Below are 20,008 nucleotides of genomic sequence, written 5' to 3'. Positions count from 1 at the left end.
ATGGTCAAAATCGCAGTATTTTAAGTGACTATTTTTTCAGTATGCTCCCCACTCACCAGCAACACCCTTTGTCATACTATACAGCATACACAAGATACAGTCGATAAAATTCACCTTTTTATTAATATGCTGTATAAAACCCATCCCTCACATTTTATGCCAGTGGTCTCATATGTATTAGCAAGTCATTTGTAAAATGTATAAAAAATAGAATCATGTGAAATTACAGATAAACATTTGTACTGGTTACAGACTATCCCTGAACATAATCACAACAGATTTCAAGTTGAAATGTGTGGCATTGAGAACACAAAATACACCAAGAAGAAACAGGAACAAGCACCAACAAGAACGGAAAAAACATTTAAACTATTCAACAGCAAAAACTCCACATCACTTAGAGACAAGTTAAGACATTTAATTATAACAGCAGGTAGACGCCTTGAGAAGGTGAGCTTAGGAGACAGACACACTACATATAAAGGACATTTAAAAAACACACACAGAGCTAAAATAATAACAATAACAATGTACCAAAGCCTAGCTGCCTAGTTTTGACTTCTGAGGGGTAACTTTGAGCGTGGCGTAATGGCCCCCTCCAGCTCCTGCCGTTTGGAGATGACTGCTTTTCTCAGCTCCCTCTTCTTGCCATTTTTCTTTTGTTGCTAAAAAGAAAGAAACGATCAAACAATGATAATGCAATACGAAACACAGCCCCAAGTCTAGATGCTCAGGGTTCATGCAGTTAGCACACGTACATATTAAGGAGGATTACACTGCTTAAGGCTACTTAATTATACAATTTATGTGCTTCCATGTTGTGTGTCTCGCGCACACACAGAGTATATTTTACATCCATTATATTTACCTTGAAGAATGGCCCTCTGCTGTTCTCATCACACGTGACGTCTGTGTCGAACATGGGCTCAGTTACTGCACTGGCATCTGAAGGGCAGAGCTCATCATCTATGCACACCTGTTTAGTTTAAAGGAGAGAGATGTTTTACATTAGTAGTGCAAGAGAGCAGAAGAAAAAGCACGACTTGGCGACAATACATCACAGCTTGTGGTGGAAGAGAAGGAGATAGGGAAGATAAGGAGATCCCAGATTCAGACAGAGAAATAAAAGTAATGATGCCATAAAAAACTGCCATACATTCCTTCTTCCTGTGCACTTAGGTTATACTGATTCTCGCCTGACCTGTGTATTTCCGCACTGCTTCGACAGGTCCATTCACTAGGTCTGAAGGAGCGCGTTGTTTTCAGAAGACCTGGCTTAATCTACCAGCCTTGCCATCAACAAATTCCTTCAAAACTGACTTCTATTAATCTCTTTTAAAGAATCAATATGATTATGTGGTTCAGCCTGCAATAGCCTAGGTTACGTGCGTGTGTCAGAATTGCCAATGGCCACTTTATCCATCGGATTGTGTTCTGAGAGTTGGCTAGATTAGGGGCGCCAGAATCGGCACACCTCATCTGAAACTGGGGTCTTTCATCTTTTATTTTTGACAGTTACAGAAAAGCCCCACAACTCAGCCCAAATCACAAAATCAAGGTAGTGAGGAAATTGTTACAAAGGCACCAACTGTTAATACAGCTGCCTTAATCAGGGTAAGTCTCCTTGACCACAGACAAGATGAGAATCCCAACACTAAATCAACACCAATTATAATTTAATTACCAAGATTAAGTTATAACCAACAACTTTATTTGTGGATGTTTTCCAAACATTGCATTCCACTTCTATAGTGTTGGCAAAAAAGTTGTTTGAGCCCCGATCGTAACATGAGATAGTAATGTAGCGAAGGGGAGTAGAGTTGGCTCTCCTGTGTAGTGGTCAGAGCACTACAGTTTGGTACCTCAAAAAGGTCAGCGTTTGAGTCCTGGGGGTCAACTCTACTCCTCTTTGCTACAAGTAACATTATTAGCCCTAATTGTGGTTACAAACTTTGATCAATATATATTATCAGCCCTCATCCATGCAGTGACCGAGAACAGCAACGCACCACATTAGTGAACCACTTCCCCATTTACTTACGGTTGAAGACAACCAACTCTCCTCAGGACTCTGCAAATTAATTCATTGAAGGGTTAGCGCCGGCTTGATGAGGCTTGCAAGTTACTAGCCAACAAAACAATTGTTCGCAAGTAATCCAGTGTGTAATGTCAGTAGTTTATTTCATATTTTACTCCCCATTCACACATTTCATCTTTCTCATGAATATTTACTGAATAAATAAACTTACTCTGGTCAGACCAGTAAATATTAGTTATTCAGCCAGATATCCATTTTTCAAAATGGCGGATTAAAAAGAAGCGGACCCACCTATGCATATATAAACAGTGTACATTTCCAAGTCAAGATGAACACTGAAATTGATGGTGGTAGTACATATACAGTACATGGAAAAAGATGACAGTTGTGAATGGGCAACACTAAAATCAACATATAAACTACTACAGAAATTCCACACTGGACCTTTTATGCAGAGAAGAGAATGTTACCATCTCTGTTTTCAGGGTAGAATAAGTGTTGTACCTGCTCGGCTGCTTTGCTGTTCTCTTCCTCCTGAGAGTTAGCCTCTTCCTCTTGCAGCGCTGCCATCACGGCATGGAACTCCCTCAGCAGCTCCTCACGCCCACGCGACCTCACAAGCTCACGAGGGAATTCGTGCTCTCTACGCTGCGGTGTGGTGCCTGCAAACAAGGCAGCGAAAATAAGTGTCACGGGTCCATTATGGTCACCAGGGGGGTACTGCAAGAAGCCGAGTCAGTAGTTTACAGGGTCAGTAGTCAGTCAGTGGCAAATCATCTAATAGAAGAGCCTGGGCTCCTCCTTTACATAACTAAACTAGAAATGCACTCAGAGAGGGCAGACCTCTGGCAAGGAAGCTGTTTTGAAAGAACATTTGACTGTCACATCCGAATTGTTTTCATGTCTTACTGCCGGGTTTTTCTGGAGTTAGATACTGGAATGTCAAAATTCACCCCATCCCACAATGGTGAAGAATCATTTTTAAAAAAAATCTGGATCCGCATCACCAACAAAAGTTTATCACTTGTTCCTTTTGTCATGCCCAACAACTCCACAAAGTTTCATTCAAATCTGCTTGGAACTTTTTGGTTTATCCTGCTGACAGACAGACAGACAGACAGACAAAACATTGCGACCGACAACATGACCTCCTTGGTGGAGGTAATGATGCCTGTTGGCCATCTATTAGCAGGTGTACCGCTTCCCTTGGGTTAACCAAGTCTGATTCTTCAGAATACCCCCAGATCAATATGGGAGTGACAGGCTTAATTCACTACAAAAATCACTAGTTATTCAAATGATGGCGTCTAACAAGTGTCAGAAATCCATCCACATTAAATTTTCAGTCACATCTGAACATATAGGGTAAGACAAATAATAATAAATAAAAGCCCAACTTGCACAATTGTTGGTTTTGATAATGACAAAAAAAGTTGTAAAATGAAGTACAGACTTTCACATTAATTCTAGCAAATGGAGTAACATTGACTTTCCAGAGTGAAAAGGAAAAGCATAAGTGCAAGCAAGCCAATGAATGGGTACGTACCAGTGGGGAGATCTTCCCGGAGTTCTTCGTACAGGTAGCTCTGCACTGTGGTCTGAGTCAGAGCTACCTGCGTGGACACATCCTCCCTGCAGACCTCAAGAGTGGACATGTCTTTCGCTGCTTGAAGCTGGAGTACGTCAAGTTTGCTGGAGAGCTCCACGTCATGGTGCTGGAAGCAGGCTGTTGAGTCCCGCAGCATCGCTTCTCCTTGGGCTTCTACAGGCTGACACAGACAGACAAACAGTCATATGGCCGCACAAGTCACAGTCTCAATTTGATAATTGGCCGAACATGCCTACCAAACGGTTGCTACTGTAAACTATTGCAGAACGTTTTGCAGTCAAATAAGTTGTTCAATCAGGAAGCCGTAGTGAAACATGGCAAAGCGTTGCCGTGGTTGAGCATACCCTAGAACTATGTTCAGTCTCTTGACTCCTCCACACCTCACCACCGCTCGGCCTTACCTGGGCAAGAGTGCGCAGAGCCTCCTTGTTGGTTCGCATGAGGTCGACTTCGGCCTGGCCTGCTGCCTCGACGTGGCGCGTGGCTTTGTGGCACCAGTCTCTGGCGTTCTCCCCGAGCGCCTCAAGCGAGGTCTGGAGGCCTTTACGGTAGCCGGACGACTCTTCCAAGGTTCCTGACAAGTCATCGGTGGCGCTGCACGTCTCCGCTAGCAAGCCGTCCACGCCCGCTTCAAAAGCGTGGAGTCTGGAGGTCTCCCGCTCCTCGATCTCGGAGCATTCCCTGACATATATATATATATATATATATGTAAAAAAGAGGACACTGCAGGTTAATTCTATGCCACATGTCATTTCTACCCGTGTGCTTGTTGGTACCTTGGAAGGCAGACCCTCTCCATTCTGATGATCTGCACGGTGTACAATTTAACTTAATTCTGTTAATTTCAAGTTCTGCTAATTTTCAAAATGTTTGCTGCTGCAAATTCACAAATTCGATCTTTTCATGAATATCTTCCAAGTAAATCAACGACCGGTAATATTTACCGGTTCGACCAAAGCACACCAATTTTCGCATCCAAAGATGCCCATTACGTCCATTATTGGCAATTCAAAATGCCAGGCAGGGAGAAGCTCAGCCTATTGATCTATTTAGAGTATAAAATTCATAAAGAGTTAATAGTGGTGTGAATAGTTAGAAGTAATAGATAGATATTGATGGTGGTGTTAAATACAGATGAAAATTGATGATGAAAATTGAAGATGATTGTGCAGTGGCATATGCATTTATCTTTGAACAAAAAATTCTCAACTTTGTGAAAAAAAAAAAAGTGTACACCTCACCACCACTCACAATTGTATACATCATGAGCTTGCACTGAAACACTTCCCAGAACCCACCACTAGAGGTCAGCAAACATGTGAAAATGGCACATCACTGTCACAAGCACCTCACGACAGCAAAATTGGGAACACAAACAGTGAGGCACAAACAATTTGTTTGAAAAATGTAAAGAAAATAACTCGAGTCAGGATTACAAAAAGTTAACTTTTAGAAACTACTTTAGGTTGGATTTTACAGTTAAACTGTTTTTCAGTGTTTGTACTTGTAGACATTTACTAGAATAGAGTGGAGAATACTAAGGCTGTAACGATACACCCAACCCACGATTCGGTTTGTATCACGATATATGACCCACGGTTCGATATGCCCCACGATTTCACAAAAAAAAAAAGAAAAAAAAATTGAAAATTAAAAAAAATAATAATAATTAGAAGAAAATTAATTATATATATATATATATACTTTGTAATTAATATTTTTTTTTGCATTTACCTGCCTGCATTAATTTTGTAGGTTTACAAGGCTGAATAATGTTGCAGATATAGGCTACCACTGCAACCTGTTCCCAGGTGTTCCCATCAAAACACAACACAGAGAAATAAGGGATATTAGTTCACCAAGGAAAAAGGCTTATAAATAGGCTAAGATCATATGTTGAGAGAGAGAGAGGGAGAGGGAGAGGGGGTCAGGGGGTATGGTCATTGCTTGGCAGCTGTCTTACTTTATCAAACATTAGGCCTATCCAATTAATATCCAAACATTAAAACAACACAGGCCATATATCGTCAGGAAACATGTTGTATTAAGTTAGGCTACTTAAAGAAATGCAACACTTAATTTTGATTAAGTTAAATATTTCCGTAGCTCTTTTTGATCGTGCAGCAGTGCGTGCCCGCCTAGAAATGAACCTCAGTTAGTTCTCACTGCTACATAACGCGGACGTTTTTCGTTTTGGTTTGACATTTTATCAAGAGCGAGAATGAATGCAGAGGCTGAAATGGAGCATGCTTTCTGCTTATGCAGGCGGTAATTTTACAATATAGCCTAACATTAACGTGGGAAGAAATAATGCTGCCTAATATTCTGCCTCAACGTTCGTCCGACTTCGGGCACCTCCCTACAAGCGATTCCAGGCTGGTTTGTAGGCAGGCGGAGCATCTCGTGCGCTCTCTCTCTCTCTCGCTCTCTCTCTGCTCCAACGTCAAATTCCACTCGCAATACATCGCGCATGCATGAATAAAACAAAAATCTTGACACGTTTATAAAAGCCTTCTTGGTCTGTTGTTCATTTGTCCTTCACCTTCCGATGTTTGCCCAAGTTTTTCGTCTCATGGAGGTTGCTCAGGCAATGGATAACAACAACGTGCTGGTTGGAAGGAGCATTTTATATGAGAAAGGGGTGAATGGAACTGTTACTCGAACGTGTGCGCCCTTTGTCTACTGGTCTTTTTAAGCGCACATGCAAACTCTTGCCTGTATGTTGCCTGTTGTGTTCTACACTGAGGGTAACAACTTTAAAAGGGCACATCGCGATTCTGTGAGGAAGCTTCGCGATAGGGGTTCGTGGGTCTGCGTACCGCGATCCCTCGGTTCGATGCAATATCGTTACAGCCTTAGAGAATACAGAACTGTTATAATCCCGAAGGCAATGCAGGAAATAAAGGTTTATGAAAATGACCACCACATCAAACTATTACAATAGAGCTGCGATGCGCTGGCCCCTCATCCTGACTTGCTGCATATAAAATGAAAGCGTGCCTCATGGGAGGGTGGATGATAGCCTGGTTCCTACCAGACCCCTGTGTGTGTAACTCTGGAGCCCCCTGGTGGCACTCCAAACACACACATCGGTCTGGGAGCATGTGGCAGGATTCAATTTCTGGACTCAAAAAATAATGCCGAGCACATATCACTTCAATATCACTGGCAGGTCACATTGAGGAGTCACAGGTCATATTATATACTATATTGACGCTTTAGAGATCAACAGAAAATGGTTTTGAAAGAATTTGTTGATATTGAAGTAATAAATGCTGCGATTATTTTTTTGACTGGAGAAATGGAATCCTGCTACAGTCTCCCAGACCTAGCATTGGACCTCACAAAGCTGTGCAGAACTACAGGTCGGGCAAGAGCGAGGCAAGGTGGATGAGGGGCTACTCACGTCTGCAGGGTCTTCTGCAGGGCGTCCAGGGTCTCGCTCTGGGTCTCCGTCCTCTTCACCAGGCCCTGGAAGCTGCTGTGAGTCTGCTCAGACAGCAGGCTCAGCTGGCTCTGCAGGCACTGCAACAGCTCAGACATGCTCTGTGGAGTGGAGGCAATCAAGGGCACAGATATGAAGCCACAACACACTGAAGCCATAGATAGAGTACAGACAAGTTGATCCAGACTCCAGGTGCTGTAGTAACTCAAGAAAAATAGTAAACCAAATGGAAAACAAGCAAACAAAAACAAAAAACACACGAATATTAAGCATAACATGCTTTGAACCATTAAGCGTTGCAACTTCCTAAACTAACACAACAAAAGACAAGAATGGCAGGTTTTTCCCCATATGAGTATGAGTATGGTGGGCGGCTGATTTCGACGAAAACGCAAGAATTGCCCGGATGTCCGACTTAATGATTGTAACGCCTCTGTAATTGAGTTGTCCGCCCACTACTTACAGATTTGTGGGCCTGATCTGCCTCTCCCAGCCTGGCCTTCATGTCCGTGTTCTGGGCCCTCAGTGAGCCGACCTCCGCCATGGCTGCCTCCCTCATCTCAGACAGGGCCTGTGACTGCCGCCTCAGGTGGGACGTCTCCTCCCGCTTCATTTCCTCCATCTGGTGGGGGGGAGAAGAGAGAGAGAGAGAGAGAGAGAGAGAGAGAGAGAGAGAGAGAGAGAGAGAGAGAGAGAGAGAGAGAGAGAGAGAGAGAGAGAGTCAATCAAAGATCAACAACAATCAAAGATGTGATGCATGTTTAGCACCCCTCACAGACTACCAAAACACTGCCAGCGGACAGAGAAACAGATTGAAAAAGACACACAGGCTCATTGGCCCAAACCCCTTCTGAGGAGCCTGGGGCCCTTAATAACCGTTTTCCCATTTTCATTTTCAGGTTGGTGGCAAACTACTCGTGCTGCTGATAATATATACAAACACTGAGAAAAAAAACCCAAGTTGGTAACAATCACCAATCAAAAAAACAAATACCGGTAATAATAAACACACACAAAATAAAAAAACACTGTTGGCAATGTTTCACGTGAACGGAAGCTTGGATTTCAAAACGTGCTGGGACTTACGCGTTTGACCAGCGTCTGCTGGAACTCGACAGTCTTGTGCAGGTTCCCCATGAGCGTCTCCAGAGTGTTGACGGTGGGCAGAGCCTTGGCCATCAGCTCCTCTTCTAGGTGCGCCTGGTGCTCCTCCTATGGGTACCCCAAAATATAGCAAAACCATTCATATGCAGCAAAGAATTTACATGCGATTTCTGAAGCAGGGTTAATCAAAAACATAATGCATTTGCTCCAAGCTCTTTTTCAAGAATGATTAGTTCAAAAAGGTATTTTTTGATAGGTTTTTAAACTAGATTAATTTAGCAGGCAGCACACTTAGTACTTCAACTGTAACACTGACAGGACAGAACAAAATAGTTCATATGTAGTAAAGAATTTTGTGACTTCAGTAGCAGGCATCAAGAACATACCCAAAGCTATGTTTAATCAGTTGCATTATATTAATCGTTGTATACCTTCTAGAAGTCCTTACGAGTGTAGTGGATGACACTATATAGTATTACTAACTGCAACACTGATGGGGCCAAATAAAATATTTGGGATCTCACCACTACCCATTTTTCTGAAGACTTTTTTTAAAGCTGTTCTTCCAGGTACAAACTACTTTATATTCACCTAACATTTAACATTTTAAGGTCTCTTTGTGGGCAATTATCAATACGGGACCAAAGAGGGTTTTTTTTTTCACCCTCTCTCTCTTGACTATACGTCTTCTGTCGTCCTGTCTTGCACTTTCATTACTGCAGGTTTTCTTTTCAAGGCCTATATTTAACGCATGTCTATGTACATGCATGGGAAAGAAACAAACATGATTTCATGTCTTTATATGATCAATGCATGTAAAGAAACATTTCCTAATAATAAAGCTGTCTTGACTTGAGTGGAGCTGTGGTTTACCAGCATGTGGAGGAGGGTCTGTCTGGCCTGGCCACTGAGGCTCTCCTGCTGCTCCAGCTGGGCCACGCACTGGCTCACGCTCTCCTCCACCACCGCCTTCACTCCGGCCTTGTACGAGGTGACCGTGGACACGGCCGTCTCCAGAGCTTTGCTGCTGACCTCTTTCAAGTCCGCTACAGGGGTAGGAGCACAAGGGAAAGAATTCACAGACGGTCCAAAAATGGGCAGCAACAGAACAACTTCTAGCAGCAAGACTAAACGCACCCATAAACCACGCAGATTTTACATTTCTTAAGAACAAGGTCGACAAACCTACCATGGTGCATGCAAAATCACATTATCAAAATGAAGTGTCTCCATGAAATCCTGCAATAACCCTCCTATACACCATATGTGTGCTCAAGAATTGTCAGCAACATTTAATCTGAAATCCTGGCATCTTCTGGAAAAGAAACTACCTTTCCAACAGGAGTTTTTTCAACAGGGTGTCTACTACACATTTGACCAAGAGAAAATTGCAACTTTCAATGCCACAAATAAATACCGGTAAATATATAGCCAACTCGCAGAATCATACATGTGAAAAAGTATACAAAAATCACTTAGTTACTTTTTTCCTCATCACAGAAGTTCATAGCTATGCAGAATTTGCTTCGGAGATGGAGAGTCAACTCACAGACTGTGGAGGTCAGGTAGTCCATGAAGCTCTCGCGCACGCTGCCCTGCTCCTGCAGTGACCTCTGCATGTGGCTGCACACATCGTCCATCCGCCTGGAGAAGGTCTGCTGCACCACGGAGTTATGCGTCTCCACCGTCTTCTTCCTGTCCAGCTTATCATGCAAGCTATACACCTCCTTGGTGGTGCCATCAGCTGTGGACAGCAGCTACAAACAAAGAACACATACATCACAGTGTCCAATTCAGGTGACCTTTTCAATGAGAGAAGCACCTCTCCTTATTTTAAAATGACAGTTTGAAATTATTAGAGTCGTTTAGAAAAATCTACGCTTGAGACACATTTGCCAACACTTGCAGGTGCAAATTACAGAGAACACAGGAAATTGTCCACCATATTATCCGTGGTTACAAGGGTGGCACCTTTATTATTTGGATAGCAGTTGTTAGTGCAAAACCATCCAGAATGGCTATGAGCTGAACTAGCAGACCAGAAATCCTGTGATGGCACGAAAAACTTTGAAGTGAACAGGGTTAGTTTAGTGGGTGTGATAAGGTGAATACCCCAAGTTTTCCCTAGCAGTCCAAATTCTATTCTGAAGAGTGACCTGTGATTGGCACCGCTATCTGGTCTGGCCCATGGACCACTTGTGGTAGCCAAGTGGCCCACCACATTTGTCCGGAAGATTTATTTTGACCCAACTCCCATTTACAAGGCCTGTGGCAGTACACCCAGACATGAACAATGCCAGAGGTTGAGCTCACCTTATCAGCAGTGCTGTAGAGCTCCTCCTCGGTGCTTTGCAATTTGGAGGTGATGAAGGCCTCCTCGTCCAGCCGATCTCTGGTCTCCTGCAGGTCCTTCTGGGTCTCCTGCAGCTGCTGCCCAGTCTCCTGGAGGTCTGCAGTCAACTGCTCCAGCTGCTCCTTGCTGTCACCAAAGATCTCCGTCATCTGAAATGCAATTATAGTGAATTCAATGGATGCTCTGAATTATTGGACAGGGGCAGTGGTCCTGTGGCAGGTCACCTCAGCTATGGATTAGGGCTCAGCAAAACTGTACAAGGGAGTGGTCAACATGGTATCTAGTGTTCCTAACTAGTATGACGTGTTCCTAAAAAGTATGACGTAGCAAATTACCTTTTTAAGCTCTTCCTCCATAGCAGTTATTTGCTGCTCTTGGGCCAATAGCTTGCTGTTCATGAATCTGCAAATAAATCACACAAAACTCAGACACTTAGAGTAAAATTCTCCAAGTATTCACATCAGTTACACACACATTTTTTTAATCATCATCATTTTATTCGACTTCATTTTTTTTATAAGGAGAGTGGTAACTCACTCATAGTTCTCAGCTGACAGGTAAACACCATGCTTGTCTCGAGTGGCAGCCAGGTCTCGCTTCAGACGCTCGATCTCCTCTGTATATTCCTTCAATGTGGAAATTCAAATGACCATCAATACAACAAAAAGACTTCACATTCAATTGACTATGAATACCAAAAGGCATCACATCAAATACTGGAATGCGTGTATAATGCTGTAGCATGCCAAAGACCTCTCAAACTCCCGCAGCATCCTTTTAAAATACCTTAATGAGAGTCTTCTTGGTGAGCTTCTGATTCACTTCAGGCTTGTTCATGATGTTCTTAGCTCGGTTTGCATACTCCAGAGTGCTCAGGGTTTCCTAAAGAAAACATGCCAGATATTTTCTTTGAGTTGCATGACCAGTGTTGGCAAAGCTCAACTGAATTACGTAAATGCGTCCAATGCTGATGCCTTCATTTCACCAGATTTTAAAGGAAGCAGATTTTAAATGGACTCATCGGTCATGCTGCCTTCAAAAATCAACATAAACCTTTGAAAGTCAGCTGTTGCCGTTAGAGCATATGCTCTGCATCACTGTCTAGCCACGACATCTGCATTTTAGAATTTAGATGACAACTACTACTCAGAGCAGTTATGGATAAGCAGAAGGGTGTCAGGCTTGCCTAAAGGTTGCCAGTTCAATTCCTGACCTGCCAGGTGGGTGGTGGTGGTGGTGTAATTAACCTGCGCTCTCTGCCATCCTCCTCCAGGATTTAGGTAGCCTAGCATGGTACTGTCCCGCCACACTGCTTTGTTGGGGGCCGTTTGGGGATGCACCCTTGCATGGGTGAGGCACAAATGCAGTTTCATTGTGTACAGTAAGCACTGTGTGCTGCATCATAACGGCAACGGGAGTGTACCTGTTGGTCTTTCACTTTACGTTGCTACTTTTACCCACACCTTCCCAGACATTCACCCATAGCCAAGCTAACTACAAAAACCCCTGTAGAAAGTAGTCAGTCTGTGACAGCACCTTAAATTACAAAGACACCAGAGTCATCGTCAGCAGACATGCTACCTTCAAGACATGTCTGGAGGTTGGGAAGACTGACAAAACTTCTGGCACAATTCTATACACGTCTATGGAGTTAAATGTATATATTTTTTCGAATACAAAAAGGTCAGACAAATTTCCAACCACCGTGAAAGCAGCAACATGCCTCAATGTTGATGGAGCCATCCACAGCCATACTAAAAAACAAAAACCCCTGTAGAAAATTGTCAGTCTATGTGTGAAAACTCTTTAAACTACAAATCAGCAGACAGACCGCATAGCCATAGCAGCATTACAAAAAACCCTGTAGAAGAAGTCTGGAGTGCATGTGACGCAACACAGAAGAAAGCGAAAGAAAGAAAGCCCATTGGGAAACTCCAACTCCCATTGTCATTGTGGACACAGCACTCCACAGCACACAAGTGAACACTGCACACTGCACACAACGAAATTGCATTTTATGCCTCACCCGTGCAAGGGGGCAGCCCTCAGTGGCGCCCCATGGGGAGCAGTGCGGTGGGACGGTACCATGCTCAGGGTACCTCAGTCATGGAGGAGGATGGGGGAGAGCACTGGTTGATTACTCCCCCCATCAACCTGGCGGGTCGGGAGTCGAACCGGCAACCTCTGGGATGCAAGTCTGACGCCCTAACCGCTCACCCATGACTGCCCAGAAGACATAAAGAGTCAGCTCATCAGACAGACCTCGAGGTTGATGGAGGCAGGGGAGATGGTGGCAATGATGGAGGTCTTGGTGCGCCCCCCAAGGGAGTCCTGCAAGATGCGGGTGAGCTTGGACTCCCGGTAGGGCACGTGGGGACGATGCTCCACCAGAGCGGTGATGACGCGGCCCAGCGTCAGCAGGGATTGGTTGATGTTGCCCGCTTCTCTGGCACGCTTGTCGACGGCGCCAGATCGACCAATGTTCTCACTGCCGGCAAGATCGACCTGTAGAAAAACACAACGTACACCTTAAAGTAGCTGATTGAAAGCACTTGAGGACATGTCTGTACATACATGCATCTGACAACAGCAAAACTTTAACAGGTAACACTACATGAGTTTAAGAACAACCTTGAAAGTGAAAAAGAAGCTCACCAAATTCAGTTTCCCAATTTTAACCAGCTCTTCACCTTCCACATTGACCTCCTTCATGTGAATAGTGACTGAGAACACAGAATGGGACCGACTGGGGAGAGGGGAAAAGACGGCATTTAGTGTTAACAATTACTCCACTAGTACCAACAAGATAACGAACTTTGACATTACAGTCAGGAGGGCAGTTTGTACCTGGAGTATGCATTCATAAGGGTTGACGCCGTCTTCCGCTTAGCTGCCCCCCTTTCCAAAATCTGGTAGACTTCGTCTTTGTTGTGAACGGTAATTTCTTCAAGTCCTTTAATGACAACACCCCGCTGAATGAAAGGAGAAAAAAAGGGGAAATGTTACAAGCACTTTACATTCAGGACTTTATATGCCATAAACATACCAATGGCAGAGATCAAAGACAGCTGTAAGGTCATTACCAGTGGACACAGTTATAACAAGTGCTGCGGCAGGACAAAAGATCATCCAATAACGGCAAAAGTACTAGGAAAGGTAAGGGAACTTACCATGACATGCACTGTGACTGGCACTTTACTCTTGCACCTTGTATACAGATCTGCATGCATCACTTTACTAGTATGATCACTGATTGTACTTCTGCTGCATGTGTGTATTGTACATGTCTATGTCTATATCTGTATGCCAGTGTTTGAAAACTGTTTATGTGTTGTGTGAGTGTGTATTGTCTCTGTATATGGTATGTCGTGAATGAATGTGTCAGAGAAAGAATTGTAAATTAATGTGCGAGTAGGTTAGTTGTGTGTTTGTGTGTGTGTGTGTGTGTGTGTGTGTGTGTGTGTGTGTGTGTGTGTGTGTGTGTGTGTGTGTGTGTGTGTGTGTGTGTGTGTGTGTGTGTGTGTGTGTGAGAGAGAGAAATCATTGTCAACGTCTTCTTTAAATGTTTTCGTTAAACTGCACATTGGAGACTGGTCAAACGCAATTTCAAACTTCTGTGCTAACCCGGCTATAGATTTTTTTTTTTTTTACAATAACGTACACTTCACTTAATTTCCTTCGTGATTAATAAAAGTACTCTACTCTGCAAGCAATGTTTGACAGCAGAGGCCGTGTTCTCATGAACGTAAATGACGATTACCTTGTTTCTTGGATCGTCAAACATTTGCAGGCGGTCGGTGACGTCTGGAGAAGGGCTGAGCAGGTCAAAAAGCTCCTCGTTGTAGATTTCCAGCAGAGATACCTTCACTGAGAACTCAGAGTTGCTATCAGACAACTTCTCGAAAATCTGATGCAGGGTACGGGGTATGATGCCAGCCAAGGGATCCTGAAATAAAAATGGAATAGAAGACCTTGTGACAAATATGGATGACCGTGAAATGGTGACAGTAGACCTTGTTTAAAAGGTGCCTTACCTCTTCCCAAGTGTATTGCTCATCAGTTGACCGCTCTCCTTCCATTGTGAAGGTCTTCCCAGTCCCAGTTTGTCCATAACTAAAAAATAAAATAGAGAATTATTCATTTGGTACAAACAATTCCACAACCATGTACAGTACACAATGTAGTTGCGCCATAATAACATTTCAAAGCACATTCATGTAACTTACGCAAAAACTGTGCAATTGTAGCCCATCATAACCTCGTCTAAAATTGGACAAAGTACACTCCGGTAGACTTCTATTTGCTTGGCTGATGGTCCAAATACCTGAATTCAAATGATGTAAATGCACATTAATGAGCTTGAGAGAAAGAAGACAAACTATGAACACGTATCGTATTAATCATAATACAACGGACTTTCAAGACAAGTATGCAAGTACTGACCATGTCAAATGTGTACGTTTTCCTGGCCGCTTTATCGGCAAAACCTCCAGTTTTCATGTTCACCTCTCTGCGAGTTTGGTCGCAGTCGACAACGCCGTGGGACCCGGACTTGCGTTCCACCGCGTTGAAAGGTCTGTGAGCAATGAAACAGAAAAATGACAACTTGTCGCAAAGGTCGTGACGTCTCTGGCAACAGAGGCTAGTTAGCACTGAATGCCTGTTAGGTAGAGTACTTGTTTTAATCCCGAGGTAAATTTAGGCATCTGACAGCTTACATAGATACAAGACACACTGTAGAAGACATACACAGGGGTGATAGTGAAAAAAAATCCTGAGCCTGAACTTTTTCCCCTGCTCTAACGACGACGACAAGATACTGCATAGTGACGTAACGTAGGCCTATTTTGACACATTATTCAAACATTTAATAGCCTGTGTATGACCATTATTCAAGCCTGATAGTAGAAGACAACCCTGAACCTGTAACACTCTGAGATAAGAATAACCTAATGGCTAATTATCATCAATGTTTTTATTTTTTGAAACTCTGTCAAGCCTGAAATCAGGCATGGAGCCTGAATACTATCAGCCCTGCATACACAAAGACCTATTCATTTAACAATGAACATTGTAATTACTGGATAGTAATCATTACAGTACTACGTTACCTGCAACGCACAACCACTTGTATGTTTTTGCCTTTTTCCTCCCTCCTTCCACCGACAGACGTATTTTGCGAGGACATGATGACACGATGCCTTCCGTTTTACAAATCCAGCTGAATGAGCAGTCGTTAATTTAATCTTCGTGAGCCTAAAACGATGGAAAAACATAGACAGGAAAGATGTGTGAAGTGATCTACGAAACGGGAATTAGCATGAAGCATTATTCTGGCCCAGCCATACAGCAATAGGCTAGGACATAATACTACTGCTAGATTCGTTTCTTTTAGTTAAATGGATAATGATGCAGAGACATAAATGGCGACATAACGATATATCCTATAAACAGTTTATCCTAGTGCGCAAATTCTATAAATAAGTTTCTGTAAATTAGTTTAAAGGCCAAGGTAGGTCGTGATGCCGTCATTTAGCAAAACATGTCGTGCTGTAGTAGATGTCGCTAAAGAAACACAACCCATGTATTTGTGTGGAAATTCGCAGATCATTAAAATACTTACTGTTAATGTAAAACGCTTTTCCCTTCCCCCTGAAGTAAATGAAACGTTAAAAATTAAAATATATCTAATATCGGCAGCAGTTAGTACCGCGCTGACCGAGAGCTCGGCTAACAAGAAACAACCCGACACTTTAAAAATCTCCACCGAATTGAAAGCAACCAATAGCTGAAGGGTTTGGCGTCTGCAGCAAGGTGATTGGTTGGTTGTAGCAACACCCCGCAAAGCATCACGGGAACACGGGCATCAACAGAGTGCACGGATAGGAAACAAAACAAAATTATTCACACCACAGTACAGCTTTTTATCTCTTCTTCGTAACCGTAAATCTATATTTCCGATGGAAAAAAGCATACACCTAATGTTGCTTGTAAGCGACCATTCAAGTGTTTGTAAGCTATTCTCAATCTTGAACCACACATTGAAAGGCTGCACCGTTTAAATAATTACTCAACTGCCCTAACTATTTTGTCACCGATGCTGATTTTGATAGTACACTGTAAACATGTGTGTGACTGCGTGTCCATCCTGTTAAGGATACAGTAGAATGGCGTATTCAAATTCAAGAGATGTTCGCAACTCTGTCACGTTGGTGCGTGGTAAAAGAACCCATGCATGCATCAGGGTGTTTCACATAGCATGGGCACAAGATGGCACTGTTCGACGAATAGACTAGGCTTGAAGTGAATAGACAGACAAGTCTGTAATACTTGGATGTTGACACCACAGAATGGTTCAGGTATCACTGGAAACATGACTGGTTGTTTGCTACTTACCGATACATTTGTTTGTTTCTGACTGATGTTTCCGGCCTAGTTCTCTGGAGTAGGCCTACAGGTCAAATAGGTGGAATAATGTGGAAAATATTGCTTGTATCAGACTGTAATTCCATAAGCAAACAAGTCGCCAAATTTCTGAATTTCTTGAATTTCTCTGTGATTGATATGTTTACAAAATATTGTATAGAATTTTCGAATCTTCACATTTCAGCCAATTTAGCTGTGTTTCCGGTAATTTAGCATGACATTCCATCCAATTAGATCCATCAGGGCTGCGCCCAGTGTGAGTCCACTGGCACTTTGCATCACTTCACATAGTTTGGCTAGTGCCACTGCCAATTATGTAAATTTCTTCATTTGTCTATTGTGTCTCTACTCGGCCTTCTTGCCAGAATCCTTAGAATTCAATGAGATTGTTTGAATTCCTTGCACGTGATTTGGTCATAGGTCGATGCGCGCTCCCGCAGAGAGAGCAGTGGCCGCTGCGCGTTCTTTCCCAACAGCATCATTCTCGCGACGAGAAGAGCTACAGCTAGTGTCATTCTTCACATTTCCAATGAATTATCATCGCATTCCTATGTCTGTCAGCTGACAATCTATACAGTATATTCTACGCGTGGAAACGGGATTGGCGTGAATTGACAACTGGGTGTGTATTCAGGTAGGCTAAATAGAAACAATGGCTTATTTACATACAGTATCGTTAGTCGTTGCCTCTGAAGACGTAAATGATTGATTATGGAAGAGGGCGCTTTCACGGGAGCTGTCTCCGGTGCTGAAATCTGAATGAGAGCGTTATTGAGATGGTGTTGTGCATAGGGCGTCGTTGTTGATACCTGTTTGTTAATATGCCTGGCAAGGTATAATGCGGGTTTTCATGTCTATGCACCTCGCTTATCGATATGCTTTTCGCTTTGTGTCTGTAAGAATCGAATATCATGCCATGTTTCATGCAGTATTTTTCCCGATGACACAATAACATTTTGCACAGTGTCTCGCGCCACGTTTATTGGTATGAAAACGCAATTCGGTCAAATTCCGCGTTAACGGTCTCACCCCTTGGCAGCAGCGTTTTGCCATATCCCCCATCTGGTCGGTTCTCCCTAAAAATGTAAATTGTCGTGTGAATGGCGGTTTGGTGTCATATAGGACAGCGTGTTGGAGATTTCAAACACACCAGTCTAACGTATAGGTACACATCAAAAGCAAGTGTTGATCTCCGTGGATTAAAAAAACATTTTCATGACAATCATTCCTTAGGGATGTAACACAATCTTCAGACCTTGGTGCTTTCTTGGTGAGTTTAACTACATGTTGGCTAATTGGTGCTTGGACCGAGAACAGGTGATGTTGACCTTTGGTGCTTGCCAACCATTGCATGCTGACATTGACTACAACTGCCACTTTCGCCGTTAAATGGCAAAATCATATGTGGTTGAGCAAGACAGTGCAGCCTTTCACTCTGTGTCATACACAAACAGAAGGAAGAATGATTTCTCCATTTCTATCCAAAATGTTTGTGGTATAGGCTATGTATTGTCTGTGACAGCTGTGTCAGAGCAGACTGTAACATTTTGAGGGGTTAAAAAGTGATCTTTGCAACCACCCTTTGACAAATTGATGTAGGAATTCAACACTACTGTCAGTGAATATACAATGGAAGAGCCCAAAACCTCCTCTTTTTTGGAATAATCTCTAGTGATATAAACTGAAAATGTAGTGTTTGTTGCAGGAAAACACATTTGATAGCTGTCGTTAGTTATTTCATGGTGTTGGTGGTTTCTTCCTCTTTGCAGCTTCTGTGAATTGTTGGACTTGCTGTTGTGCGGTGACACTGGACCATGGCACAGACCAACAATATGCAGACCACCAACGGGGAGGCGGATGATTCCCCCAACATGCTGGTCTACAGGAAGGTAAGGTCCAGAGTGATTGGTAAAGTCTAGTAGTAACCCATGCTCCAATATACACTATGTCACAGTTAGGGTGATGGCCTTGGCCGCTGGTTCTGATCTGAAAGACCATGGAAACCCTGGCTGAAATCTTCGCCTGAGGTTGGGATCCCAAGCACAGAATGGGAAGGGAGGGCAATGCATGGGCCATTAACGTCTTGTTTTAGTAGTAGACAACCACAGCTAATGCCTATAAATTATTTCATAACTAGTGCAGAGCCTGCACATGTTTTCTACTGTTAATGACTATTGGTGTAGCCTATCATACCATCTTATCGCAGTAGACTGATGGTAGCATGTACTGTAGGCCTACAGTAAGGAAATGAGAATTGAAGTGGAAGCGTATGGATAGTAAGGCTTATTGTTGAAGCAGATGAAATCAGCTGAAAGGTACAGGAGATAACAATAAAATGACGTTCAGAATTGTATTAGAATAGCAGACATGCATGAGGAACTAGCCCATACACATGGCGGTTTTTTCAGTGTCGCTTATTCTTTTGGCTATATTGTTGAACTGTAGTCTTGAAATAAACCAGATATAACCTCACTGTCACCAAAATTGTAATGGCTATGTCTTTATCCGTTACTAAAGGCTCTCAGTAATGTCATAGCAATGTTGTTATGATGTAGTTGAGTATTTTGAGCATATTTTGAGTGAATAGGCCCGCCGGCGACCCCATCTGCACTAAGAGGCTACACTGGTAGCAGCATTAGCCTAACCAGAGATGGACATACTATGGAAGCACTTGCTTGGTGTATGAATTATGCTAGGATGTTTATTTAGGGTACATGGAATGTGAATGTGTGCTTTACCCGTAGGAAAATGAGGCATGGGCCACTTTTATAGTATATGGCATATGAGACCTGTATTGTCCATATACACTCACCGGCCACTTTATAGTCACACATTCCCAACAGCTCATTGATGCAAGTCTCTAATCAGCAAATCACATGGCAGCAACTCGGTGCATTTAGACATGTAGAAATGGTTAAACCAAGCATTACGTGGCATTGTTGCTGGGCTCGTCTGAGTATTTCAGAAACTGCTGACCTATTGGGATACTCACACACAGCTATCTCGGGGGTTTACAGAGAATGGGCCGAAAAC

General features: G+C 43.0%; 2 protein-coding genes across 3 annotated transcripts in view; one reads left to right on the top strand and one right to left on the bottom strand.

The window, feature by feature from the left end:
* Positions 1–104: 104 nt before the first annotated feature.
* On the bottom strand, positions 105–16,290 carry kif11 (kinesin family member 11). 2 transcript variants are annotated; one of them, XM_063192262.1, is made up of 24 exons: positions 16,173–16,290; positions 15,661–15,805; positions 14,993–15,125; positions 14,776–14,873; positions 14,584–14,662; positions 14,310–14,495; positions 13,397–13,521; positions 13,205–13,295; positions 12,812–13,054; positions 11,336–11,431; positions 11,087–11,175; positions 10,885–10,951; positions 10,510–10,698; positions 9,746–9,953; positions 9,070–9,242; positions 8,179–8,304; positions 7,556–7,714; positions 7,054–7,193; positions 4,049–4,328; positions 3,585–3,807; positions 2,543–2,700; positions 2,042–2,071; positions 869–976; positions 105–665 (listed from the first exon to the last, which is right to left on the bottom strand). In XM_063192262.1, the coding sequence occupies exons 2-24, from the start codon at positions 15,735–15,737 to the stop codon at positions 549–551; spliced, it is 3,195 nt and encodes a 1,064-aa protein (XP_063048332.1). In that variant the 5' UTR covers positions 15,738–15,805; positions 16,173–16,290; the 3' UTR covers positions 105–548. The 2 variants fall into 2 exon arrangements, with proteins under 2 accessions (XP_063048332.1, XP_063048333.1); XM_063192263.1 differs by lacking the exon at positions 2,042–2,071.
* Positions 16,291–16,450: 160 nt separating this feature from the next.
* The window catches only part of rgs7a (regulator of G protein signaling 7a), a 75,470-nt gene continuing 71,912 nt past the window's right edge, over positions 16,451–20,008 (top strand). The window contains exons 1-2 of the mRNA XM_063191750.1: positions 16,451–16,539; positions 18,745–18,864. Of these exons, the coding sequence (XP_063047820.1) occupies positions 18,790–18,864 (75 nt within the window). The 5' untranslated portion in view covers positions 16,451–16,539; positions 18,745–18,789. The remainder of the gene's footprint in view (positions 16,540–18,744; positions 18,865–20,008) is intronic.

The sequence above is a fragment of the Engraulis encrasicolus genome, chromosome 24 (genome assembly GCF_034702125.1).
Source record: "Engraulis encrasicolus isolate BLACKSEA-1 chromosome 24, IST_EnEncr_1.0, whole genome shotgun sequence".
In the NCBI taxonomy this organism is placed as follows: domain Eukaryota; kingdom Metazoa; phylum Chordata; class Actinopteri; order Clupeiformes; family Engraulidae; genus Engraulis; species Engraulis encrasicolus.
The sequence above is the reverse complement of the archived record's forward strand: the minus strand, read 5'-3'. Positions and strand labels throughout refer to the sequence as shown.